This window comes from Meleagris gallopavo, chromosome 6 (genome assembly GCF_000146605.3).
Source record: "Meleagris gallopavo isolate NT-WF06-2002-E0010 breed Aviagen turkey brand Nicholas breeding stock chromosome 6, Turkey_5.1, whole genome shotgun sequence".
Classification (NCBI taxonomy): Eukaryota; Metazoa; Chordata; class Aves; order Galliformes; family Phasianidae; genus Meleagris; species Meleagris gallopavo.
Genome location: NC_015016.2, coordinates 47,925,190 through 47,941,054, shown reverse-complemented (window position 1 = coordinate 47,941,054; position 15,865 = coordinate 47,925,190). Strand labels below are relative to the sequence as shown.

The following is a 15,865-nucleotide window of genomic DNA, read 5'->3' as shown; positions in this document are numbered from 1 at the left end:
GTTTCACGTCAAAGCACTGAAACAGCTCTGCCAAAGGCTGCCAGCAGCACTCATTGGCATGTGGATATTAGACTGAGAGGGAAAAAAAGGTGAAATTATTTGTTCAAGTCTGAACAGAAATTACAGTAGCTTTTGATTTAATCACATAGAAAGTCTTTGAGAGTTGTGTGTCATCATGCCATAGCAGCTATTTCAATTTAATTGTAGTTTAAACTTTACTTTTCAGGTGCATAGCTGAAAATTGGTGTTATTAATGGACAGACTGACCAGCAACCAGTATGTTTTTTGGCAAGAAAATCCATGTTCTAAATGGATGCGTTGGTTGATATACTCCTGTAATGTAAGGAATTTACACAAAACAAGAATATAGTCCAGTGATAGCTTAATATCCTTGAGATATTCTTTTGGCTTATAGCTTTTATGGCATCGTCTCATCGGGATAATACATGTGAGAAAACACTGTATTGTCGTAGGCTCCATATCTCAGCAGTTTCAGGTCAGTTTTTTAGAGCCATTTGGAGGGCCTCGAAGTTCTACAACATCATAGCAAACTATGGTGGCATCAGTAGACAGTAGATGTTTTTCCAATGGCTTGCAGCCCAGGAAACAAAGCAATTCCTGCCTTGTGAGTTAGGTACATAGGATTCTGTGTAACAAGGATTTTACCTTGATGCACAGCCATGCATGATGTGTGGAAGGAAATAAATATGGTATCTACCCTAAACCAGGTGACCTGTGTTGTAGAAGGTAACACGACTGAACTGTTTTGGCTATTGTATTTCAAAGAAGATAATGCTGTGGCTACATGCAGGAGAAGTATCACAGAATATATTGTTCTCATGCAGTAAGATCTGCTTGACATCACTAATTTTATTTACATCTTTCAGTATATTAATGGTGCTTTTCTTCGTTAATCATTCCTGTTTGTGGTTACATGTCACGCTTCATTGCGTATGTGAGACTTCGTTCACTGTCAAAGATAAACTCAAGCAAAATGTTTCTATTTAGGTTTAAATGTATGTTAGCTGTGCAGATCCTATCAGTTTATAGCTGCCTGCTACCACGGTGAAGTAGTGTATTGATTAGAAAGTATTGGTATTGAATTACAGGCTTAACATGGACTAAATGCCATTGTGATTCTTCTTAAAGAGTGCTTGACCCCTGTGCTCGCTTCTGATACGTGTACAAAAGCTGTAATGCTAGACAGCTTCTGAACGGGCAGCCCTTCCTCAACTGTGGTCGGCTAGTAGGCTGCTTACTAAGGAACTCATTAGCACTTTGCTCTTAATGCAATGCCTTGGCAAAGTGAAATTGGGTAATAGCGGGAAATAATCTTTGAGTGGTCTGGTCAGGTAGCTCATGAAGTATTTAACGTGAAAGCCAGTGAAAGACTGGAAGTTGATTAGAGACTTCTCATCCAATTCATTTTAGCCTAGATTTTAGTTGAGGAATCTCAAGCTTAATTCCAGGTGCCAGCCTGCCAGCAATGCCTCCAGCATTTGCTTCCCCTGGGCATTCCCCCACTTTCCCCACAAAGCAGAAGTCTGGTATAAGAATTGCACGTGGATATGATGTAACCACACATCCTTGTGTTTTGAGGAGGAATAGCTGTATCACCACATAGAAAGTTGTCACCGAATACTGAGAACACCCTGTTTTTAGCTGAAAGAAAATGTGGGACTATTTATTTTTTGCTTTCTAAAGTGAGATGATGTGATCTGCTGTAGCAGCATATTTTTCTTTATATAAAGAGAACTTAAAGCTTCCTAATAAATATAATGAGCAGTAAATTAAAAGTGAATAAATGTCATCATCTTTATGCTAATTTATGCAACTATTTAGTTGCAGCAAGTCTGTCTACTTTAGGAAAAGAGCCAAAAAAAGAAAAAGAAATAAAAATCCCCGTCTGTGTACCTGATTCCCCTCAGACTTCTGCTCATCGTGTTGTCACAAGACAAATAAATCATTCATAAATTCCTTAACAAAAATTAACCCAGACTATCAAACTACTGAATATTTGCCCTGTTGGTTGATCAAATTTTAGGGGATTTTACGGAAAATTAGCTTGGAAGTTTTAAAACTTTTTTTTTCCTGCAATCATGTTGAATTAAGTATTGTTAAGATAATAGACTCTGCTTTATTTCATTGAAAATGCTCATCAACTGCTGTGTGGCATTTGAGGTTATATTAAGAATGATTGACTGATGATTGTTAAATACTCTCTAAGAGCCTTTCTAAACTTTCAGCATTCAAACAAAAATAAATTTGAAGATGACTTTTCCAACTATCTTCTTTGTAAGTAAATACGGAGGTTATGAATTCTGATTTTAGAAGCATGAAATAAATTCTGTTTTCCTAATCAGTAATATATAGGGATCTATTTGAGTCTTACCTTATTGCTCTTCCTACTGGAATTGAAGGAAACAGGTAGACTGTAAAAATGCTATCACAACATGTACATGACTAAGTAAATAGTTGCTTAATTTTCATGTATAGTATTAAGGAGAGAACTGCAAAGAATTGTAAGGATCCTCAAGCACAAATAAGTTACGCTCCCGTGGGTTACTTCAGTGGTCCTCCTCAGAAATTTCCAGTTCCTTTTGTGTAGTTGACATTTCTTTAACTGAGCACATCTTGAGCTTTCTGCTCAGATTCCTAGTCAGAAGCGGGTCTGCCCTGGGAATCTGAATTTATGAAGACCTTTGTGGAGTTTAATGGGAGATAGGAACAATTTGTAAGTATGAAAATACTTAAATGCTGAAGCAGGTGTTCATATATAAAGATTATCAAAGAAAGATGTCAATGTTAGAAAAACAGAGATTTATATTTTCTTCAAGGCTTATGTTGGATAGTACATTTGAAAATGTTGTTCAACTTCTTTTAAAGTAAACTATATATACATGTGTGTGATTGTGATTTGCTTATATCCATCTCAAGACACCTTAAGTGGTACTTATGTAGGACAGAAGCCTTTTGTTGTCCTCTAGCTGGCACGGAAAGCATGTATGGGGCAAAAAGTATATTTTATATCAGATGCAACTTCCTGAACCTGGTTAATAGCTAACCAAAGCATTTTGTTTTACATAATTACAGCATTTAATACAGCATTTTGTTTTACATAATTAATTTAGCAAAGCGCTGGTACTGGAGATGCCATCTTGAGAACACTTCAGGGAATGCTATTCTGCAGATTTTGTAGGTGTTCCTTACATAGATAGTGAAAAGGTAGACATCACCCCAGCAGCTACAGTGCACCAGAATTCTCTGGGCTGGCCAGGGTCACCTTGCTTTATGGCTCTCCTGCTGTTGATATATGAATGAGCTAACTAAAAACCCTGAGTGCCTCTCCATTTCTTTTGTAAACCATATGGAATTAAAAACCAAAAAGTATCAACAAAAAGGCTTCTTTTGATCTATTAAGTTTCATGTTCGTTCTCTGCACCTTCCTGCCCACTTTCCCAAAAGTAATGTCAAAATCTTGGCCTCATTGAAATCGATGTCAACACAGTGTTATCACTGTAAACACAGTTTCACACTTTAAATTTGCAGTGGACTATTTTTTGAGATTTTATTAAACAAAACAGGCTTTAAAAAAAATAATAATTCCGTGCACTGCCTCTGGGAAAGTTGTTTTTATAGAATTTGGGTAAATAATGTAACATACATACGTTGTTTTATTTATGTGGTATATTTCATGTATTTCGCCTAATGAACAAGATGATTTACAGGTTTCATCTCTGCTTCCTTGGTAATTTGTCTGACAGCTGTACGTAGATGATGAACATAAAGTAGATGCACTGTCAACATATCTTCCATCCGCTTGTATGATAGGCATAAACATGTATGACACGCGCTCATACTGTGGTCATTCCCATTTACTTTGGTGCTGCGCTTGGTTTAATTGTTTTGGATCCTTTTCAAATTAACAGCACTTCTGGAATACCTCCTTGTAGGATCATGACAAACTATCCGGAGTTAAGTCAGATTAACCTCTTAATGCTCTGAGCTCTAATAACTGTTGTTCAGTAAAACTTTTCCTGATGAACTGTATCAAAGGCCTCTGTCAGGTCACAGAGCACGGCCTGTGCCAGGCAGCCTTTGTTCAAGGCTGTCACAGCTGTGCTGGAGCATTGTGTTTCCACAAGGTCTCTTGAGGAAGAAGAGCTGAGAGAAGGCTGGAAGTGAAACCGAGGAAGCTGAACTCTATTTAGAAACAAATCTTGAAGTGATTTCCTTTTATATCTTTTCTGAACAGCAGTACTGCCTTATCCAAAATAGATTCTGCGGGTGTTGCAAACAACTTTAGGAGTGCCTCACTGACTAACGAAATGAAGCCCCAGTGTAGGCCAAACACATGTGATTTTTCAAAACTGTCCCCATAATCTTTATAAAGATACCATTCATCACTCTGTTTTCCTTTCCAAATTCATATGACAGTATTTTATATGCCTCCGAGAGCCTTTGCTTGTCACTTTTTAAGCTGTCAACAAAAGTTTCTTTGCTGTCTTTCTACCCTGTGCTCTAGATGTTACTTTTTTCTTCTCCGTGTACTTGCTCTTGTCTTCCACATTCTCCTAAAATGCCAAATACTAAATTATAAACTGAGAATAAGATTTATTATGTAGACGTTATTAACGTAGTTGTTTTTAAAGTCATCGCTCAAAGCAGTGTATGACACAATCCAAGTAATCTCATCAGTCTTGCAGTATAGAACAAAATATTGACATACAGAATTACTAATGTGAACCTGTTCTCTGCTAGAATAGATTGTTTTACCCTTGTGCCATGCTTTGGCCTCCCAGTGATGTCAAAGTGTCAGCCGTCATTAAGAGAAAAACAGCATTTGCTTATTCAGTGAGAGACAGATGTCAAATACGTATTTTTATTTGGCAGTATTTTTTTCCTCTTTTATCAGGAGGACAGTTATTTATCCTGTTTCTTCTTGTTGCCTTGGCTAAAGAAAATTATATTTATGCTGCATTTTCTATTAGCTTTACTGAAATAATTACCTATTTCAGTGAACAGAAGATAGTGGTAGTGTAGCTTGCTGAGTGGAAAGAAGGAAACATTTATTTTCTACTTACATTTTCCTGAAACTGTCTTGAGAGAAAATTATGATGGATCTAATATATTCTGTTTAACAAAAATTAGTTTGCTAATACAAGCACTAAGATCTGCAGATGTTTAATGCTTGTACAGTAAACCCAGGAGTAAAAAGCTAAATAATTCTTTCTGCGTAAGAGGTCAGCTACAATAAGCCCTTTTATAACTATAGTTCAGCTCTCTTTTTTTTTTATTCCTCAAAATAGTCAACACTTAAATTGGTCATGAAAACAAGACAGTTTAGGGAATTATATTTTCAGTTTCAAGAATAAGAAAAGCCACTACTTAACTGTATCTTTTCTTAGTGATGAGTGTATCTGTAAATCTTCTTCTGATAATAAATGAATAATGACCTTTGTGTTTTCATATATCATACCAATAGATGTATCAGGTGTGATTCTCTTAAGGTTACATGACTTTCTGCAAATATGCAAACCTACAGAGATCTTTTGTACACTACATATTTTACTGAGCTTGGCTTTTTTCCTTTTTTCTTTTTTTTTTTTTCCTCTCCAGTGTGATTACTGTAAGTCTAGCTGACCATTCATTTCAAATGTTTCATCTCTAGCATGTCCTGGAGCACAAACATTTCTTCTTGCAAGTCTTAATGGAATTGAATCTGTTAAATGTAATTTTTCATCATCTTGCTGATCCAACTGGGAAGTCTGTAGGTTTGCTATATGTAGCGAGTCTACTTTTCTCTGAACTGATACTCTGTGTTGTTGGTTGCCCTCTTAAAATAAGCTGTGTGTTTTTCCTAGGAAGCAGTTCATGCATTTATTTACTTAATAATCTGTTTCCGTTTCTGTGTTTCAGTTTTCCAGTTTGATACAGAGTTCTATATCAGTGGGCTTGCACCTCTCTGTGACCAACTTGTCATACTTTCATATGTAAAGGAGATTTCTGAAAAGACGGTAATTATTTTTCTGTTACAATTTCACCACAGCACTGAACTCTCCTGGGAGTTAGAACTTATTTAAACTAGTCAGGCAGATCTGATTACCTGTGAAAGAGTTGCAACCAGCTTGTAGTGAGCAGAGCCTGAGATTTCTCTGACCTAGCAAATAAGGGCAGCAAGGATAATGCTGAAAACTAATGGATTTACCTTTTAAAAGCTCTGTCCTTTGTTTCCTGCAGGAAGCAGAGAAGGTCTCTAGGTAATCTTTCTCTTATTTCTTCCTTTTACCCCTACCTCTTACTGTTTCTCTCCATTTCTCTCATTATTTTGGCTATTTCTGCACCAGAAGAAATGAAGGATCTCTCTAGGTAGAGAAGCTGAATCTACATCTTAGAAAAAAAGAGATTAGTGAAGTTGATCAGTCACTGTAGCAGGGGTGGGATGCATGCTGGCAAGTGCATGGCATTGTCATTCCCCAGACCTTGGTGTGCACCAAGGTATGCGTGTAGATAGCTAAAAATCAGAATTCATGTCAGCCGCTTCTACTGCAAGCAGGCGCGTATGGTGTCTGTCTCCAGCATTTATTTCATATTGCCAAATAAAAGGCGAGGTAGTGGAGGAAATCCTTGAAGTTGCAGTGTGCGAGTGGCAGATGCTCTTGATCATCTCTTTGATAGTAGGCCTGCATTAGGCAAGCATCACCATAGAAACCTTAAGCAACTGGGTGCACAAGTTGCTAGGCAATGCAACAGTGTAGGTTCAAATGAATGCTCAAGCTGGCTGAAATCAATAGGGTTAGCTTCCAGCTCTGCTGCAGGATGTCAGGTTATTATTTCTTTATTTATATGGAGGAGAAAAATAATGTCACAGCATTGGTTCCCAAGAGAGGCAGTGTGGTAGTCCTTCAGTGCGTGAGAGTAGGTGAAAGAAAAGACGGCAAGCAAATTGGATGGGAAGGGAGAGGAAATGGTGAATTGGAATTCAAGTGAGCAAGGAAATTAGGAAGCCATCATTAATGAAGAAGGGAGTTATGGATGCAGATAGAAACTGAGGTGAAACTCATTCTGGTTGCTGCAGGGAGGAAAAATGAAAAAAAAAAAAATTCAGCTAGTCCAATTGTAATAAAACACAAGAAAGAGATTTCACTTGTATATGCTTTTAATTACCCTTCTATGTAAACAGACAATAAAATCTCTGCAAGCTGGACATTCATAGCCTCCCAGTTCTCTGGATGCCTGGGTTCTCTGGGAGGAAAACAGGACTCCCATCCTAGTGCTGTGGCTGTGGTCTGGCCTGGTGGGAGCCCTCTGCCAGCATCTCAGAGCCCCTCTGCCTGAGCTCACAGCTCACTGCAGATGCTGTTAGGTGGTGAAGAGCGCTGTTCTTCCTGTGCTTCATTTCACAGCTTTCAGATGACAACTTCTTACTTGTTACAAATTGCATTGGAATTGAACTCATGCCTGTGCTTCATTTTTCACTTTTGCTGGAACAGTTAGATCAGGAAAACACTTGAGAGGTTCTGCTACTGACTAGGTTGGCTGGAGATGTGAAAATCCACTTCTTACATCACAATATTCTTTCATTCTGTATTTTGTTAAAATTGACAGTCTGAAATATAAAATAATGCATTGTCTTGGGCTTTGTCTTAATTAAAATAGGCTAGTTGAGCCAGTGTTTTCTCCATGATGTCATTTTACAATAAACATCTGCATTTCACTAAGTTCACCTTTCTGAAGAGCACCAGCACAGTAAAGGTTTTAGATTACTCTTAGTTTAATTTTACTTCTAATGCTGCCGGATGCTTAGAAGTGCAAACTTAAATACCAGTTTAAAAGAAGTTGATCTTGGTACCAGAATAACATTGGTTTGTAGAACTTTGTCCTCTGGGGCCTGAGCCTAGCTGAGAACGTGTCTGAAACTGTTGCATTACTTTTTGGATGCAGTGGTTGATCATCATCTGTTCTAGCTCTGAAAACTTCTGTGACCAAGAGCAGAAAAATAATGACCAAACTCCCAAGGAGGTTGGGCCTGTGTCATCTCCTTCCCTGTGCGGTTCATAGCTGAATACCCATTGCAAAGTGAATTCTGGTACTGTATCCGGTGCTATAGTTGGTGGGTATCAACTTTACCTGCAGGTGACCATCAGCTGATATTGCTGAGGAAGCTGTGCAGGATGCAGCTAAGATGTCTGCATTTTTCTAGGAGGTGGAGTGTTGCGCCAGGCCCAGACTGGACATCGTACAGCCTCTGCCTGAGTCTTGTGAGGAGATCTCTTCTGATGCACTAACAGTACGAGGATTTCAGGAGAATGAATGTAGAGATTACCATTTAGGTAGGTGTTCTTAGTATTGTTTTGTTTTGTTTTCTTAAGTGGATTAAAAATTATTTAATTTGGAAGTGCTCAGAGCCTTCTTAATTTTTCTCACTTCTGTTAATACATGTGACACTGAAATGTAAGAGCTAGTCAGATGAAAAAACACAAATGTGCTTTGCTTACGAAGAGGGACATAATTAAACATTACGATTTGCAATGCCATTTATAAGTCAGATTTGCTGGGAAATGGAGAAGTCTTGATCTCATGTAATGCCCGTATCTTGGGGAAAAGTGTCTCTGCTAGAGATTTGTTCATGATCTTTAGAAGCTCTTGTGAATCTTTAGGTAGAAAGGCTTCGGGAGTAGTGATGAATGAATGATACAGAGTCTGGAAAAGTTGTTTAGAGCCAAAGATGGAATAGATGTCATTTCAACAGTAAGATGTCCCTGGATCAGATTAAAAGGGGCACATTACTACTTAGCTTCCCAGTACTGACAAAGCTGTCAGCATGTAACAGACCTCAGAGTGTTAAAATGAGTAGGAACTGGAGTTTGACAACTTCAGCCTTGAAGATGGATTTAATTATGTAACAGGCAGGGAGAAAAAACTCTAGCGTAGTATATACCAGTCTTTTAAATAAGATGGTGGGATTTTCTGATATGCATGTTGTAATTCAAGAAGATACATGGCAAAGCTGATGCAGAATTCCTTGGTGAAGATTATATAAAGAGTGTTAAACAGAAACATTCCTTCTGGCTTTTAAAATCCATGAATCTGATTTTTAAGCACCTTCCTTGGCAGCATGTTTCAAATCATAGGCTTGGCAGGCCTCTTTGTGTTCATCAATGCCCTTAAGCCACTAGAAAGAAATAAACTGTATCTCCTCCTGATCTCCAAAACATCTCTGCAGCTATCAGTGGAATTGTGATTGCTTTATACCTGTCCCTAAGCAGAACACTGATGCCCACAGTGGTACTTTTACGCTTAATAAATATTCTACTTAACCTGACAAGTCTAAAAGTTTTGGATGGCTTTAAAGCAAGCAGTATTTTGTGGACTGCTTATAGGCTCAGGAGTGATACGTGATATCCCAGATATTCCAGGTATGGGATGGGGAATGCTCTTTTTTCCCCATACCCACTAAATATTGATAGTGATTCTTCATGGGTTCTCTGCAAATAATAATTATTCTGAGCAGTCATCTTCTCTGCTTGATTTTACCTTTAAGTACATTTTTACTTGGAGCTTACTCAAAAATAAAGGCTTATGGTATAGGCAAATGCATTTTACATATAACCTTAACTTATAGTGTTGCAAATGCATCGCTGTAATGATGTGCTGTGTCCCCAGAGGTTATGGCATCCATCATTTATGCTTTTGATGGCCTTGACCTTGGTGGGGAGGATAAGTTTATTGCAGGCTATGGAGTGTAATAGTCCTCTAAAAGTACAATAATGTGTTCTAAACCGTCATAAAGTTTACACATAGTGAATGAATCAGAATTTGCAATAAGCTGTAGTGATTTTTTATTTTTTTTTTTGAAAGCTATTTTACCATTTAAGCCAGTTTTAATTCATTGGAGAATATAGCTTTCCAAACAAGCGTGTTCTGCAGGAATAGCTTGCTTCCTTCCTTGCATTTCCTCTTTAAATTCCCCTCCAGGGTGTACTAAAAAGCTTTACTTAAGGAAAATATAATAATAATAAAATTGTGTATGCACTTGCAGAGTATTCGGAAGGTGAATCACTGTTTTATATCATCAGCCCAAGAGACGTGGTTGTAGCTAAAGAACGGGACCAAGATGACCACATTGACTGGCTTCTTGAGAAGAAGAAATATGAAGTAATTTTTACAACGTTCTTTCCTTCGGACTTTTCCAATTTTGAAGTTGTGGTGGTATAGTGAACTTAGCTAGATCATTTGAACTGAATAGTTTCTGTTCCTCAAGTCATTATCTGAATGACTGGGAGGACAGGTGTTGACCATGCATCTCTGCATCATGTCTCTGGAGAGTTAGACTTCTTAGTGGGGCAACTCATCTGAATGGCACTCAGATGAGATAGATGAACTAAACACTGCAAATACTGCCATCAGCATCAGATATGAAATGTGTTTGCTGTCACTAAACGTTATTAAAGCTTGTTCTTGGCTCTAAATCAGCAGAACAGTTAACTGCTGATCTGTGTGGACACTTTCCTAGATCTTTCCTAGATTGTTTTGTAAATATTGGCGGTTTTAAGCATGTGTATCTCAACATCTAAATCAATATTAAATTGTTAAAGACTGTCACACTGTTCTGGATTCTGATTTCCTGCAGTTAGTGATTTAGAACACACGTTACCATACATGAAGTGGCTTGCAGATGCTTGTTTACATGCTGCTTGTTGGATGCCCATTATAAGAAAAAGAAGTGCCATTCAGCACTTACACCTTTTGTTAATGCAATCATGGGACTCGTCATGCAGGTTTGTTTGAATCTTTGCAGATGCTTTTGCGTCTGAAGAACAAACTCATATGATGAGTGCAGTTATGCTGTTTATGTAAATCACAGCATCTGGTCCCTGAAGACTCCAGCAATTTGCAAATGACAACTGTGCATGTGCCTTTGTGAAAGCTATTCAAGGTAGTAGATAGCATGAGTGTTAGAATGTATGTTAAAGGTTTCATTTTGTTTGTACAAGTGCCAGCTTTGTTTCTGTGCATTTGAAGTAGAGGAAGGAAGCAAAAATGACACTTAAATATAAATCATACTGACTGGAGAAGGCTTTTGGGGTAGGGAGCAGTATACCCCTCCCCCACTGCCATACTGATGATTTTTTTCACGTTTTGGTAGGGAAGAGTTCTTGTTTGAAAATGATCCAATGGGATTGCATTGTCTTGCTTGTTGTAATCTTGAGATCTGATCCTAATACAGTAATGTGGAGTGAACCCAGATGGAAACAAAAGTAGTTTTCTCTTTGGTTGACTGCTTTTGTTTGGGTATGAATTCAAAGCTGCTCATTCAACCATAGCATTAAAAATTCTACTGCTTCAAACACCCTGCTCTGAAAAAAAAAAAAAAAAAAAAAAAGTTGATGTATGCAGTTCTAGAGCTTTCTGTATTGAAAGTTTGTGTATATGGCTAGTATCTCTTTTCTACTTTCTGAATATAGGAGGCTTTGATGGCAGCTGAGATCAGTCAGAAAACCATAAAAAAGCACAAGATTTTGGTAAGTCTGAAAACTTCTATTCAAAACAAAGTATCTGATTTCCTTTAGAGCACTATGAGATGCTACAAATACATTCCCTGTTCTGTGTCGCACCAGACAATAGCTGTTAGGCATACTCTGACTAGCATTCGATTTCCTGGTTTCAGCTGCAGAACAGGAATGTTAGTGCATGAAACATGAAAGGATGCGGATTTTATAAAGGTGCTATTGACATTAAAAAGAATTTCACTTCTCTGACTGCTGATAGGGTTTTTGTTTGCTTTTACTTCTGTGTTAAATTTACTGTGGTTCAAGAAACACACATTCTGGCAATATGAGAGATAGAGCATGGGGTGACACATTTCTCTAACTTTTACCCTGTATTTGTGACAGGGTTTTGGCAGAAGTTTCCAAGGTGCAATTGAATGACCTTTTAAATGCTGCTGAAATTCTGTTGCAGTTTCACATCTAGCTCTCATGTTGCTTTGCGATTCTCATTATTTGACATAGTTAAGCTCCTTTTCTCTTGTGTAGTTATTTCCCGCCTGTATATTTCCTTCCAAGAGCAACAAAGGGTGTTAAAGACAAAAAGTGAGAGGTAGATAATATAACATTTCTATAATATGAACACAGAGTATCCATACATCTTAAAAATTCTTTTCTTCTTATGCTGTCCAGAAGTTGAGCCAAGACCTAATGGACCTGATGGATTACATATCGAGAGTTTGCATGATTTAGCTGCTTTGTGACCCTTGCAAAAGATAGAGAGATTTCTTAAGAGTCAGCTTCACAATATATTAGGAAAAAAAGTATGCTTTTCTCTTGATTTGCAGGAATTTCCTCCCCTGGAATGAAATTCATTGTGGGCATATACAAGCAGAGTTGTTGAGGGTTGTTGTGAAACCTGCAGAAGCTGTTAATGGAAAAAAATAAAAGTTGATCTCAAGCCTTAAGTAAAGGCTTAGGGGTACAGGGATTTAAAACTAGTCATAATCTCACTGCCTGTCAGTGATCAGACCAATGGCATCCCACTTATACCACCTGACATGTGTTGTGGTTGTCCTGGGTTGTTTTTAGGCTGCAATTATAATCACCACCCCCCTGCACCTTCTTATTTTATAGCTCTCTCTGCAGTTTGAAACAACGTGTTTTGTGATACGACTCTTAAGTTATGCAGTGGATACACTAATCTGTATTGACCTTAGCACTGCCATTGGGGTTACAACAGAAGACAAGCAGTTTGGCAGAATTCTAGTATTACATGCCTACCAAATTATTTTGCAGCTGAAATGTCTGATAAACTCTTGAGAAGCTGAATTTAATGTGCAATTATATTTCATACTCCTGAAAAACTATTGGTAATTCCTTTACTTCATGAAGCATCCCTGGGACTTACATTCTCAACCAAGATTTTTGTCTGTTGTAAACTTCATATTGATAGAGAAGATTTTGCATACAGTGGTTGATGTTCTTATTTTTGAGATAACTAATGCAAGCACTGAATGATCAGCTGTGTGTTTTGAACAATCTTTAGCATATAGAGGTGGTACAGGCTTCCTAGTGTCAACAAGATTATGAAAATGATGTAAAAGTGCATTTTAATTTGAGTTCTTGGGGTATCTAAGCTAATATTTTGTATTGACTGTTCTGTTCTGTGGATCCTACATCCAAAGTAGAACTGGGAGTTTCCATGTAGGGACTGGTGCTTGACATGGGAAAGTAATTGCCTTCCAAACTTTCATAACTAATTACTTATTTTTATTCCCTTTAGGACATAGGCTTAGCCTATATAAATCACCTAGTGGAGAAAGGAGAGCATGACCTGGCTGCTCGGTAACGTATTATAGACTTTCTTTGCTGGCTGAAGTGTGTCTGTGAGAAACAGTGAGAGCAATTACTGATTCTGAAGTATTTTGTGCTGTTGTTTTCTGTGTGTTCTGGAGTTTCTGAGGTTCGAAAACATACAGACATATTACTGTGTCCTTTATTTTCTTGCCTGTAGGGACCTGAAAGTTATTGGAATCTTTCTTAAGTTTAATTGAAATTGAGACGTATTTTTTAGAAAATAACCTGTAATTTTTTTCAAAATTACACTAAATTTGCAACATTGAGGTTTCCTTTAGATGTTGATAATCTTATTAGTGTGTCAGTTGCACGTGAGACCATCAGAAGATAGTTTGTGGTTCTGTGGTTGTAACCAAAAAGACAGATTTGATTATCTAAAAGATAAGAAATTGCCTAAGAGTTGTATTTTAATATGTATGTATGTGTATGTATATCTTTAAGTGCTTAATCTTACTCTGTGAGTGAAAGTTTTAAATCTCTAATACAACCCTAGTCAGTAAGGATGAATGCATAGTAAGCTGTCAAGTTCTTTTGAATGCGATGGCATTGCTTGAAGCAATTGCTAACCAAAATTAGTGAAATTTGAAAGAGTCTGGTAGGGAAAATAAATCCTTGCAGTAATGCTGTCACATTTGTGTTATTCTGTGTATGAACTTTTGTTCTCTCCCCTTTTATTTTTTCCCAGAAAGTGCCAGAAAATTCTTGGCAAAAACACAGAACTCTGGGAATTTGAAGTTTACAAGTTTAAAGAAATAGGTCAACTTAAGGTAAGTTTATTTGTATCTCTCAGCTGAAGTAATTGGCATGCTCTATTTCCTTCATGTTTTGAGCAAGTATCTAAAGAATTGACATTTAATGACTAATGTAGTAGCACAAGACACTGCCTCTGAAATTCCTGCACCAGATCCTGAGTTGTACAGTTGTCACTCAGGTTGATAGGTGTATTTTAACAAGCCTCCAAACAGGGTTGGAGGCAGAGCATACCCCAGGTACTCAGCTACCTATTTTTAACTTGTTGACAGCCCACAAGTAGAAGACCCACCCCCAGGGCCTTTACTTTCACAGATGCTTACAGTTAAATACATCATTCCCATTTCATTTTCACTTCCTTTGAGTATGTCTTCAAAAATCCCATCTCAGCTTTCACACAGAAGAGCCTCTGTGAGTGCCAGCCTTTCCTGAAAATCCAAGTCCCTTACAGCAGAGCCACAGCTTTAACTGTCAAAAAATAGTTAAATAGCCAAGTAATTTAGGGAAAAATTGTAGAATGGTAGAATGGCTTGGGTTGGATGGGACCTCAGAGATCGTATAGTTCCAAACCCCTGCTGTGGGCAGGGTTGCCAACCAATAATTCAGGCACTCGATCAGGTCACCCAGGGCCCAATTCAGGCTTATCCACGGCCTGAAATACCTCCAGGGATGGGACATCCACAGCTCCTCTGAGCAGCCTGTTCTAGCACCTCACCACCCTCCACTGAACAATTTCCCCCTGACATCTAACCTAATATCCCCTCTTTTCATTTAAGGTCATTCCTCCTTGTCCTATCACTATCTACCCTTGTAAAAAGTTAATTTCCCTTCTCTTTTTAAGCTCCCTTTAAGTACTGAAAGTCAGCAGTGTGGTCTTCCTGGAGCCTTTTCCAGGCTTTTCATTTCCTCTTTTGCTCTCTTTTTTCCTCTTTTCCTCTCTTTTTCCTCTTTCCCTCTCTTTTTTCTTCTTTCCCTCTTTTTTTTTTCTTTGCAAAATGTTTCCCATTTAAAGTGTATTCCTTCACCTATAAGTGTTTTATCTTAATTTTTAACCAAAATAGGTGAAGGAAATAGGTTACCAGTTTCATTCTGGAAGAATGTATGAGTTAAAGGAAAATAAAACAGCCATTTGAAACATTTCTTCAGAGATACGTATCCTGCTGCTGAATTAAAAACTTAATTCCTTATACAGCTGTTAGCTGATTTTTCTCAATAAAGGTCCTTTGATCCTGCTCTTTTATTACCGAAGTAGTAACACTGCCAGCTATTTATAGCTTTTGTTTGTCTGGAAACCCAAATTTCAGCAGGATGTAATTAAGAAACTACATAATCTGTATGATTCTGTCAGACTATCTTTTCTACAGTCAAAATGGGCTCTTTACTCTTTTCTTGATGATGTGTATGTAAACTATCTCCTCCACATAGCAGAGGGCGATGAGGCAGGGCAAGGGGACACTCGTGGTCTGTGCAGTTCTGTCAGTGGCTCCTGGGGCTGGAAATGAGGGCAGCGTGTCTTGCTCTAGGGTACATTCCTTTATGGGGGAGAAAAGAAGGGGGCATGGGAATCTGCATACAAACTCTAAAATTACCAAAAAAAAAAAAAACAAACAGACAGTTATTATTTTTCTTTTTAAAAAAGAAAATTTTGTTTATTTTTGTTGGTTTGTTTTTTTTTTTTACTTTTTTTATTATTTTGTATTTCTATTTTAAATTGACTGTTGATTAACCGTTGACTCTTGAACAAAAAGTCCAAGTGAAGCATCTGG

The 15,865-nt window shown here is 37.7% G+C and overlaps 1 protein-coding gene across 3 annotated transcripts in view; it reads left to right on the top strand.

The window, feature by feature from the left end:
* VPS41 (VPS41 subunit of HOPS complex) overlaps positions 1 to 15,865 on the top strand; it is a 104,408-nt gene that overhangs the window by 60,924 nt on the left and 27,619 nt on the right. For all 3 annotated transcript variants that reach the window (XM_010713096.3, XM_010713097.3, XM_010713098.3), the window contains 6 exons: positions 5,920 to 6,017; positions 8,204 to 8,333; positions 10,043 to 10,158; positions 11,469 to 11,525; positions 13,276 to 13,337; positions 14,035 to 14,116. In XM_010713096.3, the coding sequence (XP_010711398.1) occupies positions 5,920 to 6,017; positions 8,204 to 8,333; positions 10,043 to 10,158; positions 11,469 to 11,525; positions 13,276 to 13,337; positions 14,035 to 14,116 (545 nt within the window). The remainder of the gene's footprint in view (positions 1 to 5,919; positions 6,018 to 8,203; positions 8,334 to 10,042; positions 10,159 to 11,468; positions 11,526 to 13,275; positions 13,338 to 14,034; positions 14,117 to 15,865) is intronic.